Source organism: Colossoma macropomum, unplaced genomic scaffold (assembly GCF_904425465.1).
Source record: "Colossoma macropomum unplaced genomic scaffold, Colossoma_macropomum, whole genome shotgun sequence".
NCBI lineage: Eukaryota > Metazoa > Chordata > Actinopteri > Characiformes > Serrasalmidae > Colossoma > Colossoma macropomum.
The window spans coordinates 12,981,381-13,003,386 of record NW_023494809.1 but is presented as its reverse complement, the minus strand read 5'-3'; the positions used below and the strand labels follow the sequence as shown (position 1 = coordinate 13,003,386).

At 38.3% G+C, this 22,006-nt stretch overlaps 1 protein-coding gene across 4 annotated transcripts in view; it reads left to right on the top strand.

Moving 5' to 3' along the window:
* The first annotated feature begins 1,930 nt into the window (after positions 1 to 1,930).
* The window catches only part of arhgef1b (Rho guanine nucleotide exchange factor (GEF) 1b), a 61,303-nt gene continuing 41,227 nt past the window's right edge, over positions 1,931 to 22,006 (top strand). For 2 of the 4 annotated variants that reach the window (XM_036558510.1, XM_036558509.1), the window contains exons 1-2: positions 1,931 to 2,293; positions 19,304 to 19,368. In XM_036558510.1, the coding sequence (XP_036414403.1) occupies positions 19,342 to 19,368 (27 nt within the window). In that variant the 5' untranslated portion in view covers positions 1,931 to 2,293; positions 19,304 to 19,341. The remainder of the gene's footprint in view (positions 2,294 to 19,303; positions 19,369 to 22,006) is intronic. The other 2 variants (XM_036558508.1, XM_036558511.1) reach the window with 2 other exon arrangements.

The window sequence follows — 22,006 nt, the reverse complement described above, 5'->3', positions numbered from 1 at the left end:
CCAACTTAAAACATTTGTTTTGCCTGTTTTTTTAATTTTATTTACAACCCCATTTCCAAAAAAGTTGGAACACTGTGCAAAATGTAAATAAAAACAAAATTCAATGATGTGCAAATCATTTAAACCCTATATTCAATTGAAAATAGTACAAAGACAGCATATCAAATGTTGAAACTGAGAAATTTGATTGTTTTTTAAAAAATATATGCCCATTTTGAGTTTGATGCTAACAACACATTCCAAAAAAGTCATCTGGATGGCAGCATATGTTGCCGAAACATATATAGCATTCAGCATTAATGGTGCCTTCACAGATGTGCCAGTCACCCATGCCATGTGCACTAATGCACCATATACCATCCTGAATACTGGCTTTTGAACTGTGCACCAATAACAAGCTGGGTGGACAAAGGATACAGTGGCCATGATTTCCAAAAAGAATTTTAAGTGTTGATTCGTCGGACCACAGGACACTTTTCCACTTCCCCTTCAGTCCATTTTAAATGAGCTCAGGCCCAAAGAACGTGGCAGCGTTTCTGGATCCTGTTTATATATGGTTTCTTCTTTTCGTTTTAGAGTAACTTGCATTTGTAGATGCAGCGACAAACTGTTTTTTATAGACAGTGTTTTTCTTAAGTTTTTCTGAGCCAATGCAGTGATTTCCACTACAGAATCATGTCTGCTTTTAATGCAGTGCTGTCTGAAGTCCCAAAGATCACAGGCAGCAAATACTGTTTTTTGGCCTTGTCCTTGGATACGTTTTCTCCAGATTCTCTGAATCTTTTAATGATATTTATATACTGTAGATGATGAAAAGCAAAAGTTATTTGCTATTTTATGTTGAGAAACGGTATCCTTGAATTGTTGCACTATTTGCTTGAGTGATGAGCCCCTCCTTGTCTTTACTTCTGAAAAACTCAGCCTCTCTGGGATGCTCATTTTATACCCAATCATGTTACTGACCTGTCGCCAATTAACCAGGTGTTTTTTTTAGCATTACATAACTTTACCAGTGTTTTGTTGCCCCCGTCCCAACTTTTTTGGAACATGTTGCTGGCATTAAATTCAAAATGGGCATTTCTTTTTAAAAAAAACAAGAAAATTTCTCAGTTTCAACATTTGATATGTTGTCTTTGTAGCTATTTTCAATGAAACATAGGGTTTAAATGATTTGCACATCATTGCATTTTGTTTTTATTTACAGTTTTCACAGCGTCCCAACTTTTTGGGAAATGGGCTTGTATTATATTACTCATTTATTTAATTACAGGACTTTGGTCTGTAATCACCAGTGAACACAACTATTTTACACAGTTTAGATGCTAAGAGAATATTAGAACCAGGTTTCTTAAATTCCACTGCCCAAAATGTACACCTTGCATATCTCAGAAGAACATCTTTCGAATGTATTTATTTTTATCTGCTGTGTTTATGTTCATGTTGACTTCATGCTAGGGCAGAAGAGACAATGCTGTCCATACGTGGTGGTCACTGCCCTGAAAGGCAATTTTAATCTTTAATCATATAACAATCCATCATAACAGGAGTGCCTTGGTGTGAAGTGAACTTTGAAGACTGGGATATCCAACCAGCAGCACCTTACTTACTCTCCAGAAGGATATTAAATTATTTAACAAACAGGGGTGTTCAGTAAACTACATGACCATTTTAAATAAACATTTGTTACGTTGGGTTAAATCATGTTTAATTAGTATGTTCAAATGCAATTGCAAACCATGATACTTGGATAAATGACTCCCCCACACGACAAAAGAGTACTGGGTAATCATGCCAAGTTCTCATTAAAGTTTTCCTGCGTCTTAGGCCATCGTCACAAGTCACACACATCCACACCTCAGTTTGTTATTTCACAAACCAGCACTGCTGCACAGACACTTCTGTAGCTTCTCTGCTTTTGGCCTTGTTCAGCTAAATGGAGGGGAACGGAATTGCTGTAACACTGTGCGGAACCCGCCGAGAGTCTGCTCGGTTTCAGAACTCTCAGCTCCTCTTCGCTGCGAACTCGAACAGGAAGACGGGTGATGTTTGCAAAATGTCCTGCAAATAGCTCGAAACAGAGACCTGCCTATATCCAGGCTATATTTACCTTCGGTTGAATAATTTTCTGAATATTCCGCGTGATATTGTCGGTGTGCAATACAAGTACACATAACCTATGTAGCATAGCGACTTTCTTCTACTTCCGCGTACGGTCTGTTTTTTTTTTCACCGCAACTTTCGTGCAGGGCATCCTAACAAGGCGTCTGTCAGTTTGTTTCACATCTTTTTAAAGGTAAGTTTCTTTAAGCAATTCGAAATACAACGTGAACTGCAATATTGCTTTAAGCAGCCTTTGTTTTTTTCTGTTTTGTGTCGGGGAACTGTCTGGTGCGCTGTCTGTCAGAATGTTTTGCTCTGCTTTGCTTGGTTAGCTGGGAGCAGTTAGCCCTCGTTTCTCGATTGGCGAGAACAGTATTTGGCTACAATGTAGGTTTGAAACCGGTCTATCCACGATTACATTCTCTTCGCAGTGAGTACAGTACTCTTGCTTGCGCGTTCGTGTTATGTTATATGCGGTTATAACACGGCTTTACTAACAGCAAAATAGGACGAAAACACTGTAAGCTGTTCAAATGTTGGGATAGAGTAAAATATGAAATTGCAGTAGCCTTTGATGTGAGATACGGTCAGGTAGCTACGATAGGCCTCCCTGTTGTAGGCCTGAATGTATTCTTTTCAACACTTCTGATCTTATCTGTCACTGACATACATCATAGGATTCTTTATCTGCCTGAATGATATTTGGTAGACACTAGTCTTAGTTATTTACAGTACAGGGGAGCAATGTATTACAGGTGCCTGCAATAAAAACTAGACCATTGCTGTTTTATTTTTATTCATCTATTTATTTATTTTGGCTTAAAAAGAAGTAATTTGCCTCCGTAAGATCTAACGTAAATGCAGGGAGGCAAAATGAAGACGGGACGGTTTCTGGACAAAAATCACAATCGTAAAGTACTTAACTAGAACATAAACGTGGCTTTAGTGCTCTGTAATTGTGTACTGACAAGGTTAGATTCAGTGGAGTAGTTTAGATTGCCATAAACTAATTTTTAAAGAGTTTTAGAGGAGGAGGTGCTCCTTGAACACTGACATTTGGGTGGATTGTAGCTGAACCGTGTGAAGGGGGGACCCTATCACTTCCTTTTTCCTGTACTGATACCGCTTTTCTTCTCTTGTTCTTTCTCTCTCCCTCCACCCTCACTCTCTCACTCAGACACTCGCACCAAGTGGCAAGTCTAGTCTTGTCAGCCTTAAACATACCAATTTCTTTCTTCCCCATACACTTTTATCTGTCTCTCCTTCTCTGTTTGTTTCTGGTTCATATGCTCTTACTATTCTGCGCTCGTTTTGCTGCAAAGGAAACCTTCTTGCAGGTGTGAATGAATAAAGAATTGTACTCAGATGCTTATGAGGTAGTAGGTAGGGTTCAAGGCCAGCAAAGGTGATTCTGAAATAGCGTTAGTGGTATAAACCTAACAGAGTGATTCTTGGTTGTTCTTCTGTCCAATGTGTTTTTAGCTCTTTAATCTACTTTCTTTATTATTCCATGTGGCAATCACTTGCATGACTGTTTAGGCTAGTGGTCGCCAACCCTCCTCGTGGACATATGCCTTCCTGCAGACTTTAGCTCAAACCCAAATCAAACCCACCTGAACAACCTTTTCATTGTCTTTGATTACCTGAATGAGGACTGTTAGACCTGGGTTACAGGTAAAACCTACAGGAAGGTTGATCTCCAGGAGGAGGTTTGGAGACTACAGGTGTAGCACTATGAATTTGGAGTGAAGGCCACCTTCAATTGTACCCAGTGTTGAATACTCAGGTATTCCAACTAGTTCTTGTCAACAGATTTCCCACTATTTACTGTATAAGTTTAATACAAAAATATCTGAAATCACCAGCCTTTTCAGTTATTTCTTGCATTTTTATTTTCATAGCTGTCACTCATATTACATAGATAAAGTAGAATGTGGAATCTCATATGGAATTACTTGGAGTGCGAAGGAGGACTGAATGGACTTCAGAATTGAGGCTGTAGTCTTGTTGTTGAAAAACATCTTGTCGAGTTGAAAGTCAACTTAAATCGGAAATCTATCAGAGTAATGTTACTAATGTGAAATCTTATTAATAGATAATTATTTTTCGTTACCTGCTGGTGCATGATGACATACCCAAAAAGCAGACATTTTAGCGTCAGGCAGAAGTCACCTTATTTTGAGGGAAGATTACGAAAACATTTTTTTTCTTTTAAATGATATGATGAATTGTGTTTAATATAACCAGGGACAAGGACAAGATAAGAGGCCATTTTTTCAGGTTGACTTTAAGGCCTAGCCAAGTAGGCACACTATAGAGCCTCCTGTTGCAACAACGTAAAGATTAAAAAAAGTGAATCTTTTACAGTCCTTGTCGATGTTTCTGTCGTCTAGAAGAGAGCTCATTTCCATGTCAGTGGCATTTAAGGGCCCAGAGAAAACTATGGTAATCCAGTCTTGCTTAGCTCTGCGCTTACTGAAGAATTGTTTAAATACATTTTAAATGTCACACATGACTGTTGTTTTGACATGTGACTGTACAAATGTCTCACTGTGAAGAACCACACACCAAACTCAGTCTGTGTTGGAATGAGTCTGTTACATAAAATGTAGGCACTGTGGGGACTGCCAGTGGGACCGGAAATGCACAGGAATGATCAAAATCTTGGAGAGGTCCGTCCACTTGGAGTGGACAGTATGACAATATGTTGTCGCTATCGGGACAAATTAAATCACAGTACACATTACAGAGTATATATTGAGCATTCTAAATACTGCTAGAACAGCACTTGTCATAAAAAGACATATTTGGTCCAGTTATAGAGCACCTGTAAGACCTTTTCTCTTTACCAGTTGTATTAGTTTTCCTCGTATTCCTTCTTAGTGTAAATTTATTTATTTTTTTGGCTAATTTTTAATGTGGCACACAAACTTTGTTAGTTTGCACATATACTTTCCACACATTCCTCAAATATGATTACTGACTCTTGTAAGACTGAATACCTAGTTTGGTATTATACGACACAATATTGAAGTAATTTGGTCAATACCATAAAAGTATCAAAACTCCAACCTACAGCTTGTCTACTGGCACAGTTTCCTCGGGTTGATATCCAGAAGCCTGGGTCGCACAAGTTTTGATTATAGCAGTTTTTTTGCTATAGGTTCACTGCTGCAGATAAAGCTTCAGAATTGCTGACAACATTTTTTTTAATTGTTTGTTCTTTTTTAGTTTTTTTCACTTTTAATGGCCAAGAGCAGGCAATTAAGAATTGTCAGACATTCATTGGTAAATGCTAATCATGTCATGTGGTGATGATGAGGAGACACATAACTATAAGTGTCTGGAGGAAAAAAATGCAATTCCAAGTTTATTTGGAGAATAAATAGTCCCTACTGTCTTCTTTCTCAATCGCAAATGAGTATGTAATCCATTTGTTTTTATTGCAGAACACTGTTACTTGTACACTAAGGGCCTGTTGTTGTGGTTGTAAGATCTAGCTGTGGTGTTTTGTCTGGATTCGTGTTGTATCCCGCCCAGTCATGATTTGAAGCCTGTTTCTTCATATAGTTTGACTTGGTGGCCATCAAGAAAGCATCATTCATGTACCATAACCCTGGTTTAAGTGCCTAAAAGACCAGTGCCTAGTTGTTAATAAAAGCAATGTCTGTCACAGTTACATTCTATGAAATGAATACTAATGGGAACAAGTCATGTTAAGGATGTGCCAGTCATGTTAAATCGCTTAAAGAACCGGTGTTTTTCAACCTAATCTATATCTGCCGCTTTGGTAGCATACAGTCGATTACCATGGACAATAATTAATTGGTCATTAATAATGTACTTAACAGAAAAAGTATTTATTTTAAATGCATTTATAATAGAAGCCAATGGGATGAATTCTGTGCATAAATATTTATGCAAACGTATTTAAAAAAAAAAAAAAAGTCATAAATGTTTGTGTCATTCCTTTAGAAACGAGACTGATTTTCCAGAAAGAAATTTGTAGTCCCCTATTTTGAACATTTTTTTTCACAGAATTCAGGAGCCTCCTGTTGCTTTCTTTAATAAGAGTGTTTAGAGTAAAAGAGTCTTTCCTTTTTTAAGTACTGGGAAATATCAGTTTTAATGCTGCGTGATGGGAACCCAGTGGTGTCATCAACAGCAGGATATCATAGAAAACCATTGATGCAAATCATTTTAAGACCTTTTCTGTAACCTCCTCTCTCTTTATGCAGAAAAATATTGAAAGAATACATCACATTGTAGTGTGTAAAAGTTCTTCTGCACAGTCACCTAAAGAGCAAGGGTGGGGTAAGTGTTTCAAGTATACAAGCAACTCATTGAAAGTATTACAGTTACCTCACTCCTTTGATGTTGTTTTGAAGTACATGACTCGTGCTACACCATAGCCTGCAAGCAACAAGTGCAGTCTGTCTTCAGCAGTGTCAGGGGTGTGGCTTAGTGGGTGGCAGCTGTTGATTGGACAAAGTGCTGGACCTTCGTGTTGCACTCTGCCTTTCCAGAGTTCTGCCACTGGACACAAATGGGACATGATGTAATGCTCCCAAAACATCCTGTTTTACACTGTTACTGCTTTGGGTAGAACATGTGCTGTTACTCAACTCTACTGTTTCTCGCTCCACACACACTCTTTCCTACAGATGCACAGAAACAAGCATTGAAGCGTCAAAAATGAACGAGCATATTCACTTGGAAAAACACCTAAACACATCCAACATTAATACACAAGCATGCACAGATTGATTTGGGCAAAGGTGTAGGTGTATGTGGCTGACAGATAGACCACATCTGTGTGCACTCAAAGGGGCTCTGTGTTGGAGGCAGTGTAATTACTCCCTGGATTTAAAGTTCCTATATTAAACATAGAGGCTGAACTGGAGACTGACCGAGTGTGTGCCTGTGCCTCTGAATGGCTCCTTTGCTTCAACTTGGCCTCAGTCTGTGGTGGCCTCTGACCTTCTTGGCCCCTTTACTTATACTTGAAGAAGACAGAAGGAAAGAACTTGTAAGATATTTATTAGGAGGTTAATTTTAATAGAATATTCCAGCATTTTTCATCCTAAGCTCTGTCTGCTTCATTCGTACCGTACTGTCAATTACCTTGGACGATCTTTTGATGCATTTCCTTGTATTTACACAGGGAAATAATTCACTTCTAATAGCCAGTGGGCAGTTGCTGAATTCTGTGAGTAAACCATATAATGCAAATTTGAAACCATAACTGTTACAGGCTATTAATGAGAGAGACATGACAGATTGTGTTACTAAGTTAAAGGAATCTGTGAAAACTCCACCCACACAACTATGCTCACAATGTGTTACCACAAATTCCTCCCACTGGCATACAAGGCCCATCAAATTATATAGCTTCATTTTCACAAGATAATCGACTGTATGCTGCAGATTCAACCGTTAGAGATTAGGTTGAAAAATGCTGAAGTATTCTTTTAAAGCATTGTGATGGTTGTTGGTGGTGATGATGATTATTTCAGCCCTTGTCCTTAGTTACCCTAAAAATTTCTCTTTGAATTGTTCGAGAGAATTTTATTGTTCTGGAGTAATCAGCCATTATTTCTGTGCATATTGGCCTGCGATCATGGTAGCAGCCCCGCATATGGTAAAAAACTAATTTACTGCAGGGTAAAAAAAGAACATGTTAATTTTTTTATTTATTTCATGCAAACACCAGCCCATTACTAAGATTCCCACATGTGAACCTAATGGAAGCTTTAACATTAGGGTGATGTTATATTCTGCATTATACATCTACTAATACTTCTGGACACATCATCTGTAATATTTCTGGAAGCATCAGTAGATGCACTTACATAATCTACTTACAATAATATTAATAAAATAGTAGCAACTAGCAAACAGCAATTTTTAGACTGTTCCCAACTCTGAATCAGACCGGAGAGAAAACAGAGTAATAACGTATGACTTGGAGCTTAATTATTGTTAAATAAAAGGCAAATAAACAAACCTGGTTTTACCCATTTACCGTGCTTGTTCTCCATATGATTTTCAGAACGACAGAGTTCTATCACTTGCACAGGCCTATGTGTGCAAGTTGGAGGATCTGGAAAAGAAACAAGGGCTCAGAGTAGTTAGAAGAAAGGGGAATTAGAGAGAAACTAGGAAAATTCATATGCTTTCCAACCTGCATCCGCTGATGCAGGCACGTTTAAAATGTTGGAGTGAGTTGAAGTACCCTCTCTGGAGATGTGCTCAAATCCCACAGTGTATTTTGTCATGAACATTCGAATGCTTCTGTTACGTGATACATTGTTAGTACTCTTTTATGGGTTATAAAAAATGGTGGATAGGTTTAACATATGCTGTTACATGTGATTATACCACTGTCCTTGCAAATGACAGAAATTTACTTCCAGATTTTTTTAAATTCATTTGACTTTTTACTCTGAAAATTTAAATACCAGATGTTCGGTATGGATATTATTAACAAGACTGACAATAATAAATAATTAGCTTCAATAATCCTCAACAAATGTTTTCACTGCTTGCCTCTGAGCCATTGTGGAGGATGATGTGAGTAACAAATGACTTCCCATATTTTACCGACATATTTTTATTTTTGAAAACCGAGCTGATCTCATCTACATTCTCTGGTTTTCCATGACTGTTTGGTTTGAATCCAAAGTGATTACTATAATGACCTTAAGCTCAGTAGTCCTTTCCGCACCCCCACTCCCCACCATCCTCCACCCAACATAGCCTACTGTTTCCATAGGCTAGATTTCTGCCATACATTGCATGTGGTCTGCAGCACAGTGTTTCTACTGAACTTTACATTTTACGTTTACATTTAATATTTACGTCTTACATTTACATTTATGTATTAATGAATGCGATTATTCAGAGTGGCCTACAATTTAATCATGTTATAGATATAGGTGAATTCAGTGTTAAGATTCATGATGTGCTTGCCTGGGAAAGGAATCGAACCCTGTCTATTCTAATAAAATCTATTGTAATTCGGAATCCCCTGTATTAGCAATTTATGCTACAGAAACAATTGTTTATCAGTGATGTTTTTTTTTCATCTCTTTGAATTGGGTTTAATTATAAAAGTATTAATAATAATAAAAAATGTGAATTTGATGCAATACAGCCTATAAATAGTAATTTATTTATTAAGCATTTGTGTATTGTATTATATTTGTTGTATTAGTAAGAAGCAGTCTTGTCATGCTGTGCTACAATTGGGAACAACACATGGCTACTTGAGACTTTGCGTCATTTACTGCCTTGGTTATGCATTGCATAGGAACAAAATGCTTTTTTCTTGTACCTTCGTTTAATCCGTTTTTTACCTTCTGGGGCCCTGTAACTTGGTTATTTGTCCCAGGACCAGTTGAGAAAATGGAGGGCAGGTGCTGATGAAGCGCTGCAGAAAATATGAAAAGCTGTTACTGTTTCCCTGCTCTTTGGGGTGGATTTGATTACGTAAACTTTAGGCACTATGCGACGGCTGCTGAATTGCATAATTAGCTCTTTTTGTTGCTTGGAATAACTCTGCTGTATTCCAGCATTCAGTAAATCTGGTTGAGAAACAGAAAATGGGAAGAAAAACAGTTGCAAATGAGAGAAAGTAGGCTACTGAGGCATTTGCACATAACTCCCTCTCACACATCCTGACACCCTGTCATTCTGTATCACACTCCCTGCCTCAGCTTTCTCTCAGGTTACATCTGGCCATGAAAATGCAGAAATGCAGGGATTTGTAACTACATTTTAAACACTAAATTATTTATAACTACTATCAGCATGGTGAAAATGGAGTTGTAAAGCCGATACTACACAAAAGTGCATTGACAACAGTTTTTCTTTTTTAATTTAAATGGTTTTGGTTAAATAATTGCTATTTCTGCGTGATTTGGCTACTCAGATTGGCAGTTTTGGACTAGAGGCACAGCCTGTACTTGATTGCCTTTTAATTCATCACAGTGAAAGTATTTCATTCCAAGATACATAAATCAAAGATAACGTTGTTTCATACTGAATGACAGACACTAGGTGTTTTAGTCTTGCAAACCCACGTGTTACTAGGTCACTTGTGGGCAGAGGTGTGGAGTGTGGGATTTTAACCTCAGAGTGTCATTAGTTACTTAAATATTTATTGTAGGTTATATTGCATAACTGTTCATTGATAACACAAGGTGTAAATGACTTTAATGGTATATGATAAATATAGTAAATAGGTAGCTGTACTGCAATAATTGCACATATATGGTTACATGTATTTGATCAGATTAATGGTGTGTGTGCACCACAGAGCTGTATGCAAAAAATAGGCTGTAGCTTGTATTTAAAACGGTTACAATAACTGAGAATCATTAGTTGACAGATCATAGGTAACAGGCAAGCCTGAAACTCACGGATGAAACACATAAAAATAGATAGGTTTGTTTCTGAGATCTGATTGGCTGAGCCATGTTCGAAGACGTTATAAAATACTTGATATACTTATGATTGTATACATTGACTCTGAATGAATTCTGTACCAAGATATTAAATAACGTTCCCTGTATGGACCATGTAACATGTTACTGATAGGTAAGGCAAGGCATAAGTGTGTATATGAACTCCCAAAACCACATTAAACACTCTAAGTGCATGTTTTATGTAACCAAAATAATTATATAACCAAAAACTTTTATGAAATGACTGGAATATGTAGTAATAAGTTACTGAAAATTCTGTATTCTCACAATGTTATAGTCACAACTCATTGCTATCCGTTGGCGTCCACCACATCCTTCTCTGTAGTTTTGCACATATGTAATTTCTTCACACGCTGCACATCACACTTTCTCTCTGAGAACATGATACGTACAATTTAAAAATATTCTTCAACTTTAATGAGAAACCCGCCTATTGTTTATTGAAAATTAAATTTTATTTGACTCGTTTTACTCTTCTATTGATAGCATTCTCAGAAAATGGTTTATTTGTCAGTTAATCATTTATGTCCCTTATTACAAATTAATACGTAAGACCCTGAATGCAAAGTTTTGCTTTTTGGACGATTACAAATATCCTGAAGAATTTCTTTAGTGTCCATCCTGCTCAGAACCCCTAATACAAATGAATCCAAATGACTTTAACATTGATCAAAAGCCAGTACAAATTGATAATTACATTTTAGAGAAGTAATCACATTGGTATCGTTACATCTGGTATTTAAAAGATGTTTTTTTTTAAATGGTCTGTGCGAATCTGACAAGTGTGTGCTTCCTTCAGCAAGTTTCTAGTGAACTCTGCATTACATAGTTACTATTTCTCTGTCACAAACTCCCGTTTTTTGTCTTTGTTCTGATGCAGACTCTCAAGTCTCTCTCGCTCTCTCTCTCTCTCTGTCACTCTTTCCCTCACACCTGTTCAGACTCTGTAAAACTGCCTACCTGTCTTCAGGCTTATTCCAGTCTCATTCTTATTGGCCTGGCTAGCTCTCAGAACCTGATTTCTTATCTCTTGCAGTATTGAAATACCACACAGTCTACAGACAGAAGGACTCTAATAACCTTTGTATATTGGGGGAAAACATTGCACATTGAAGATTTTTGTGATTTTTGTGTTGCTTATAGCACCTGGAATTTTGCATCTTTTATGCAGTATCAGTATTATAAAGGATAATGTCATTATCATAATAGTTAACAAACAATAGATTGTGTAGCCCTGCTTGACAGTGCTTGCCTCCCCATCCGCTTTGCTTCTGTGGCATTGCATAACCTGCAGTTTCCCTCAACTTCTTGCAGCGGTCAAAATTGTATACCCTGTACGCTGGTTGCATGGTGGAAGAAAAGCTGGCAATGTGAAAGTGTTTTGAAGAGTTTGTCAGGCTGTCCTGTATCAAATACATTTTCAACTATGATATGCTTTCCTCTCATGTTCTCGGAGTAAATTGTTTTAGGAACCGTGTTGAGGTGGGAAGTTTGCTGGACAGCAGCAGGTTGTGCTGCAAATCTAACTGAGGTTAACATTGATTGATTCTTTTAATTAGGTCATTTTGTCCCTGGCCTTACTGTTGCTTTTAGGGTTGTGCCAGAACTCTCAAACTGTTGCATTTTATGTCTTATGTTTTGGTCAGAGTTTCTTATGATTTTGCTCCAAAATAGAAGCATATAAAGACTACTGCAGCTGTCTAAAGCCAGCATGGTGAACAAGAAGCATCTCACTGCAGTACAAAATTCAGCTTTATCACATTCAAGTTCATTTTTCACTTTTACTTGTACAGATTTAATGTAAAACTCGCTGCTTTCCAGCTAAAAGGTGTGAGGTGAAATGAGTAACAATGTGACTAGGCTAGTAATGTTGGGTGTGGCAACAGAGCGTTAGCATTTGTCTTAAAGACTTTAGATTGGCTGCTTGGTGTAAATTTCAAGCCACCTGTCACCAACTATATATTTGTGGTCTATCGATGAACAGCGTCTTGTGAGGTCAATACCGTTTGTCTTTTAGCACAGTCAACTGATGCTGATCAAGACTTGGGGCAGGGACAGGATGACGAGACACTTGACTAGTCAGGCAAAAACACCAAACTTGGTTTTAATTAACTTGACATTTTAATGAACTCGCCTGAAATAGCAGGCATCTTACAACTTCAGGACCGAATGCTTATATGCCATAAGTAGGGCTGGGCGATAAAACAATAACAATAATTATTGTGATATAACTTTCATCCTAACATCATAACAAGCTTTAGCAGCGTTAAGTCACATCTGCCCCACACAACTACAGTGCTGTGTTACAGCACTCAAACTGTCATATTTTAGTATTAGTGCAGGAACCAAAGTGAAAGAAAGAAGTGGGTTCATGCTGGTTACAGCACTGTTTTAAAAGAAAGTAAACTGAAGATGCTGTGTGTGTGGCACTGGAGAGTGGGAGAATTCTAGCTTCCCAGGCCAGCTGTTTTTAGCAGTGAGCTTCTTCGTCACAGCATGAAGAATGGATGTTTTTGTAGATTAAACAAGACAAAATAGCACTGATTTCAGTTTAAACGTAACTAAAAAGGGGGCGCTGTTTGTCTAGTGTAAGAAAATCACATTACAGTTGAAGCTTTTACACAGCGGGCATCAGATATATTGCTGTTCTTCCACTTTACAACTAATACGACACAATAGAGAAATCCAAATGTCTGCTAGCTTGTGTTTGAGTACTGTGATATACTCTGACATGGATGTGGTAGGAGTGGTGGCAGTAAGGCGGTATGATCCATCATGAACAGTTTAGCACCTGTCACCAGGTAGCCTAGCACGTGTCACAAGACAGCTAAAAATAATCTGTTTTCTTTCTTATTATGAAAATTACAAGAATTGCTGCCATGCTTTTCCAGCTGGTAAAAACAGCTAACCAGAAACTTTCTCCCACTATCCCGTGATAGATTTGTGAAATGTTCCACCTTTAAATGTTCCACCTTTAACTAAAAAGAAATAACAATTTGACATTTATGTATTCATATTGTCTGATATGATTTTTTTTTTTATCATGCTAACATTTTTGGCCATGTCGCCCAGCCCTAGCCATAAGCCATTTTAATTTGTATTTTCAGACACAAGTAGCAACAAGTAACAAACTGCCTTACAACAACTAAAGAAACGACAAAAAAAAACAGGGCTTACCGTTAAGAATTGATAGCGGATTTTTTTAAGAGTATATTTTGGCTTTCTGGCATGGCACTCTGTTGTTTTTCTTGTTAAAGATATTTGAAGCAGTGCTAAACTTGAGCTGTCCATACATGTGCCAGACACAAAAAGGTAGGCTTGAGCGACTTTGGCAACAGTAGGAAAGCCCTTATTAAGCTGAGTACCTTATTAAGCTTGAGTACCAGTAATTCATTGCCGTAGCGCTCCATGGAAAGGTTGCCTGGTAGTTACATACTTGAAATACAATCAGATTGTTGGTTTCCCAGCTTTCTGCATTTTCCTAGAGTATGTCAGTGTACATGTTAAATGAGGAGTCCACTTGTCATCTCCAGAGTTTGGTAGCTATTTGTCTGTGTCATGTTATTAGCTTCTTACGCATGTATCTTGTTAAAGGTAGATTGTATCTTGTAAAAGTTAAAATGGTGTACTGGGATCATCGGGTTCATGTGGTCAAGTCTTGGTTTGTAAAATTTGTACTACACTCAGTATCTTTGAAATTGATTATATGAACTTCTACTCTGTTATATATCCAAAAAAATTATATGTAGGGAAATTTGGCTCATATTTTGAGTTACTGATTGATGCTCACTATTGGCCAAATTAATAATTACTAATGAAATTTACTTACTATTTAGTAAGTTTAATTTTTTAATATTCACGCATATTTAGGAGGATCTATATCCGATCAGTCTTACTAGGATACTGAGTGGTGGTGATGAGAAACAGCAAGTAACCTGAATGTCTGAATCAAACTTAATCAGAAAGAACAAGTGGATATACGTTATTGTTGTTGTTGTTGTTGTTTACATGTTCATTATTATTGTTCTTTTTTAAAATGCATGTAGTTTTTCAGTGCTCTCGAAGTGCTGAAACTACCCATAATATATGCATTAAAACATTTTATGATGTAAAAGGCCAAAATATACTAACGTTTCATCATCTCTCACCACTACATGGCTATAAATCATTGTTTATCTTCTAGCTTGCTCTGTGTTCCTATTTTATCCTGTCATGATTTACCCAGTCTGTCCCAGACTTGTTGAATCCAGTTGCTGCTCATCTTTGCTCCCTTTTGTCTTCTTCTTCTTCTTTTTTTTTTCTGTGGTATTTGTGGTGGAAACTTCCTCTCGCTGACAGAGATTAGAGTAATTGGAGGTAGAGAGAGCAGTTAATGTCTGACAGTCAACCTTTAAGTGACATCTCAGCTTGATCTTTCTTCTAGTGTCTGTTTAGCGCAGCAGACCATTCACCATTACACACTGCCTCTAGGGCCAACATTTCGTCTGTTTGTGTTGTTTCTTATGTGTTGTTGGTGTCTGCGTGTCTCTTTCCCTTCTTTGTTTCTCTCTCTTTGCCACTTTGAACATAGCTTTTGCAGACAGATCGGCAGGAAATGACTCCGATCGGAAATTACGCCCATTTCCTCTCTCACTCGCTCATTTTCTCGCTCTCTCTCTCGCTCTTGCTCTCTCTCTCTTTCTCTCATTCTCTCATTGTTCTTTTTGCTCTAGCATCTGAGGCAGTCCTCAGAGAACAGTAAGGGGCTCCAGAGGCAAGTTTTTGAGTCTGATTATGGCGGGTGATAAACACACAGTCATTAGTGGCTGTAGCCTTGTGCAGTTACACTTCCTCAGTGCAAAACACATGGTAATGGAGCAGATAAACAGTTGTACAGAAGGCAGCAAGGAGTACGGCCTGCACAGACATTAAACAGCTGCTGTAAATCTCCTGTGTGTCTATTTCTAAAGTACTCTTTTAGTGTCGATGAAGAATGGACATTGTTCTTTTCCGGTTGATCCATACGCCCTATATCAGTTATACCCCTATCTTCTCAGGCCAGTAACACATTACTTTAACACAGCTCTTCAGTAAATTATTAATGTACTAACAAGGATGGAAAATACTTAATGTTTTAAGGCAGATGCAGAAAATGTCTGTTTCTTTCATTGTATCTGCACTTCCTAGTTAATCACGTGATTTCTCAGTCGTGTTGTGTTAATTTAATATGTAAAGAATGTGATCTAACAGTCGAAAATGCAGAGAGAATAAGTGCTTACCAATCCAAATTCTGTTCAGAATGAGCTTGCATAAAAAAGTGCATCCAGCAAGTTACATTTCCAAAAAAAAAAAAACATACTTTTTTCCTTACATATTTATTTAGACCTTCACCTATAACTGTTTATTTTTTATGTTTTTCATGTTATGTTAAAATATCCAACTCATTTTATATCAATGTAAAAGAAAAAAAAATGTACTATACCGCTGTATGTGAACTAGTACAGCCCATATGTCACCTCATTATGCATTACACTTAATTTTAGCTGTGTTAACGTTCATCTTTTACTTTTAGATACTTGAATCTGGTGAAATGTAAATACTTTTTTGATTGATGGTTTTGGCTCCATCCTTCTCTGTAGAACTGTACCTTACGCCCAGGTACAGTTCTTGTAGCATTTATATGCTTAATGGAATAATGAACTAGAGAGAAGAAGCTGAGGGACAACTTTTTTTTCAATATTGTTCTAAATCTATTTCCTAACAAGAAGGATAGTTCAGATTGAGTACATATTTTCTGATACTTACCGATATTGATTGCATAATGAGTAACCAACTTAAAATTAAGCAGTTGTTAGTGTAAGTGAGTGCAGTGTGCCTCAACAGTTGAATAAAATCTAGCTGATTTTAAATTAAAGACGTTAGCTAACTATGTTACATTAGCTACCTTAAATCGAAAAGTGTGTTTTGTTCCATGTCAGAAAAGCACTTCTGTACAGCTGTAAGTGAAGTACATTTCATAGTTTTGATCCTCATCTGTCTCTTAAGGCAACAGTCTCTGTAGCACAGAGAAAGCAGGCAGGCTAATACATTTAAAGAGCTCACTTGTCGAGCTTTACATCTTATTGGAGTCCAGGCATAAAGTGTGCAATTGTAGAAATCTTGTTCCTTAGTAACAACTCACACTGTACATTTAAATAGGCTATTGTGTACAGACAAAACCTACGATTTTTATGCTACATGCTTTGGCATGATACGTGAAACGCAGCCCCTACAGGGGATTTCCTACAGGCGGGAATATGCCAAGGCAGAATACTTAAAGTGGCTGGCGATTGCCTAGGACATCCTAGGACAACCCTGGGGTCTTGTCCCGGTAGGCCATGCCTGGTACACCCCCACCGGGAGGCGTCCAGGGGGCATCCGGATCAGATGCCCGAACCACCTCAGCTGGTTCCTCTCAATGCGGAGGAGTAGCAACTCTACTCTGAGCTCCTCCCGGATGGCTGAGCTCCTCACCCTATCAAATAGAGTGTAGCCCGCCACCCTGCGAAGAAAGCTCATTTCCGCCGCTTGTATTCGGAATCTCATTCTTTTGGTCATTACCCACAGCTCAGGCCATAGGTGAGGGTCGGGATGTAGACCGACTGGTAAACAGAGTCGGTCTCTTCACCACTACAGTCTGGTACAGCGACCGCATTACTGCTGCTGCCTGTCCCAGCCTGCGGTCGATCTCACGATTCCTCTTCCCATCACTCATGAACAAGACCCCGAGATACTTAAACTCCTCCACCTGGGGCAAGTCCTTTCTCATTCATTGCCAACATGAGCATTGAAGTCTCCCAGTAAGACTATGGAGTCTGTAGGCGGGACCCTTTCCAGAACCCCGCCCACTTGCTCGAAGAAGGCCGAATACTCCGACCTGCTGTTTGGTGCATAAGCACACACAACAGTCAGAGTTTTCCTCTCTGCGATTTTAATTCGCATTGAGGTGACCCTCTCGTCTACCGGGACAAACTCCAACTGCACAGCTGCCAGCTGGGGACTTGTAAGTATCCCCACACCCGCCCTGCGCCTCTCACCCTGTGCAACCCCTGAGTAGGAGAGGGACCAATCCCTATCAAGGAGTTTGGTTCCAGAGCCGACACTGTGGGTGGAGGTGAGCCCAACTATATATAGTTGGTACCTCTCAACCGCCCGCACAAGCTCCGGCTCCTTCCCCCCCCAGTGAGGTTACATTCCGCGTACCAAGAGCCAGTTTCTGCCGCAGGGGCCTAGGCCACCAGGGGCCCCCCCCACAATCTCCCACTGCCTATACGGCACTGCACCGCTCCCCCATGCTGGATCTTGCGGGTGGTGGGCCCACATGGCCTCTCCACGTTGCCTCTTCGGTGACCCTCTCCCGGGCAGGGTACACGATTGTCTGTGTCCATCTCTCATAGGGGATTTTTTGGATCGGGTTAGTCTGGGTCTTCACTCCAGACCTGTTCGCCCTGGGAGACCCTACCAGGAGCATACTGCTCCCGACGACTTTGCTCTGAAGATCCCTAGACCACACAAGCCCTTCCGCCTCGACAAGCCCCCGATCCAGGAATGTTGGCTGTACAATATATAATTCCTAAACCCTTTAAATGCCCAGGTCCCGACGGCAGATCCAGACTTTAATGCCGGCCTTACACCAAACGACTTTTCAAGCGATTTCACTGTTGCAGACAATTTCCAATATCGGAATAAAATCATGAGAGTCTTGTTAGAGCTGCGTCGCACTCACGTCATCTCGATGCTTGTAAATTTCCACCAGGTGCATGATGGGGAATAATCTCAAAAATCTAGTTGCAGTCTTATAAATAGTGACACTGCAAGATTCATAGTCTTTGCAAAATCATAGTCTGTGACTAAAAACCGTGACACTGTCTTTAGATGTGAGAGGGTGTCAGACTTTAGTCTTTCAAAAGTCTTTTCAATGTCTTTTCAAACTCTTCTAGTGTACGGTTAGCATAATTCGTTGCTCCTATAACTTTGATAATAGATAATAACTTATACTATAGCTTGTAAAGAAAATTATGGCTAGTTTGCCTTGTAATTGTTTTCTTTGTAATTGTTGTGACATTGTTTTTCACAGTACTGATCTTGCGTATGTGTGCAATATACAAATGGAGTCCTAACCATCATTAAATGTTTTATTGGACTGCAAGCATCTAAACAAATTACAGATCTGCTTTGTGATGAATCAAGATATTCAAATGATTCAGTAAACATAAGTTGGATAAAAATAATGCAGGCGAATTTGTAACCACATTACATTGAAGTTCATTGATGTGTTTTCAAAATATTGGAATGTATATTGCAATTACAATATGTCTTAATATAATCACAATATGGTTTGTCCATGTTGTGCATCCCGAACCAGAATATTGAACAACTGCCTAAATTCACCATCTAAATACACCCTTTCCATTGCCAGTGATGCTGTTGGTGATAATTAGCTCAATTGAGAAATAATTTTTTTCCTTTTTTTTTTTTTTACAATTTTTTACAGTTTTTTTTTCATACATCCCAATATTTATCGCTACAACTTAAATTTGACTTTTCTCATTATTTATCCCCACTCACAGTGTATATTGCCTTGTTCCTGGGTATGTGCTTGCATGTCTGTGAGGGAATGAGAGTTTATACATACTGGTTTATATTTGTAAGTTTGAGTATGTTAAAAGCTTATTGATGATGTGATGTCTTTGCAGGAGCTTGATTGACAGGTGACTGCCTCACCCACAATACCATGGACTTTGTAGACGCCCATGATGGGGTAAGTGCTTGAGTGAAGTGTCTTTGTTTAATTGGTTGTTTAGAGATCAATAATATAAATCTTAAATATGGGTTATAATCTTTTCTTGGCTTTAGTATGATTAACTCCTGTGAAGCCCTTATCTGCATCAAGCATAGTCTTTTAATACAAGAGCTCTTGGTAGTGTTCAATAATAGATTGTTATTGCTTAAAGTGTGGATAGGGATGCAGGACAAGTGCATGTCACTGGCATGCTGACACACAAGGAAAAAGCCATCAGAAGCCAATTTCAGTTTAATGTTGAATCAGATTAATTTGTTTAATGCACTGAAACCTTTACATCAAATTTAAAGTACTGTTGTTGTTATGCAAGCACTCTGAACAGGGGAGGTATGAATTTACAGTATTAACAGCAACAAAGTTAGCATTTTTCTGTTAGCCTGTGTGACTCAAAGATGTGTACAGTCCATTCTGATAAGCAAACAAAAAACAAAACATTATAAAATAGGTGATATGGCCAAAGGTATGTGGACACCCCTTCTAATTATTGAGTTCAAATGTTTCACCATACATGAAGCACATAGCCATGCATTTTCCAGAGACGAACACTGGGAATAGAATTGGTCGTACTAAAGAGCTCAGTGACTTTAAATGTGGCACTGTCATGAGTCAGTGAAGTCTCTGCCCTGGTTGTTAGCGTTATTATTTTATTACTGAAAGATTGTCTATCCTCTGTTGCATTACTTACCAGTACCAAACAACATCAACACAGAATGGTGATTCAGGAGCTTCATGAAATGGGTTTCCATGGCCAAGAAGCTGTACACCAGCCTAAGATTGCTATGCACAATGCCAGGCATTGGCTGGAGTGGTGTAAAACGGAAACGTTTGATGGAGGAGGGATAATGGTCTGGGACTTTTTTTCAGGGTTTGGGCTAGGCCCCTTAGTTCTAATGCAGTATAGTGTTAATGCTGCAGTATTGAAAATCATTTTAGACAATCATATGTTTCCAACGTTTTTGGCGACAGTTTAAGGAAGGCACTTTCCTGTTCCAGCATGACTTTGCCCTTGTGCCCAAAGTGGAGTTTACGAAGACTCACTGGCTTGCACACAGGGTTGGACTGTAACAGAATGCAAGTATTTGGAGTATGTATTCAGAATACAGTTAGCAAGTATCTGTGTTCAGTCCAAGTCCAGTCCAGTTCAAGAAAACCTTTAGAATACTTACCTACTAAATGTAATAATATATATATATATATATATATATATATATATATATATAATATTTGTATATATAATATTTGTATAAAGAAAAAGTAAGTAATTAAGTAAAAATCACACAGTTACCCACTTTCTAGTCAGAGTTGCAAGATGTTGTTGGGATATGGTGAATTACTTGCATACTTCATGAGATAGCAGTGGGATTATGGGAGCAGCAGATATAAGACCCAAAATAATGGTGAAAATTTTGTAACTTTTTATTTAAATAAGTAAATCTTTCATAAACATATTAACAGAATTACATGAAGAAAACTGCTAACCAGTAACAGAAAGGACCAGTGTGAATTAAATAAATATTATGACAGCAGAGTTTTTCCCATGTGCCTTATCAGTGGGTATTGTAAATGTATTCTTAATATGTTACTTTGTTATGTATTGTCATGGAATACATTGCTGATACACTCAGGACAGTGTATTCAGTATTCAGCCATCATTACTTGTAGTATTCTGCCCAATACTGTCTGCACACAGCCCTGACCTCAACTCCATTGAACACCTTTGGGATGAACTGGAACACACGCTTACCTCACGAATGCTCTTTTGACTAAATGAGCACAAATTCTCACAGACATGCTCTAAAATCTAATGGAAACTTTCCCAGAAGAATGGAGGCTGTTATAGCTGCAAACATGGGGCCAACTCCACATTAATGCCAGTGGTTTTGGAATGGAATGGCCAACAGTCTCATATAGGTGTGCTGGTCAGCTGTCCACATACTTTTGGCCATGTAGTGCAAATATAAATAATATGCTCCATAGAGAGCTACACGTTTGTTGAAACCGTTACAGATATGTTGTGTGCAAAATGTGAGAAGCAGTAATGGATATACAACACTTGGGATTGAGAATAGTCATTATGTTGAAAGTTTTTTATTGGCAGGTAGTTAAGGATAATGTATTGTTTGGCTATGTGTGGAGGTTTGTTTTGTGAGCATCTAAATAGTTGAGTGGTTGAGACACTTGCCCTGCATAAGAGAGAGCAAAGTTCAAGCAAGCACCCCATTCTAAATTTAGGCACCTAAAACTACATTCCGGCTTTGGTCCACACGTGTAATGTAATCTGTTCTGTTATCACAACATTTTAACTGTATGTTTACAGTGGCAACTCGCATTACGATGATGATAAGAATAGTTTAGTAGTGCAGCTCTGCTGATGAGAATCACATTTCACATTATCTTGGGTCTATTTGATTTATCCAGTATCCTTATGATTAGAAATGTAACTAGACTTGATGACCTGATAACCAGCCAAGTAATCAAAGTAAGTGCCATCAAAGAACAAGCATAAAGTTTCTGACAAATATTTAAAAGAAAAGTCTGGGTAACAGGATAGTTACAGCAAGAATATAAATAATAAAATAAAATAAATAGTTTAACC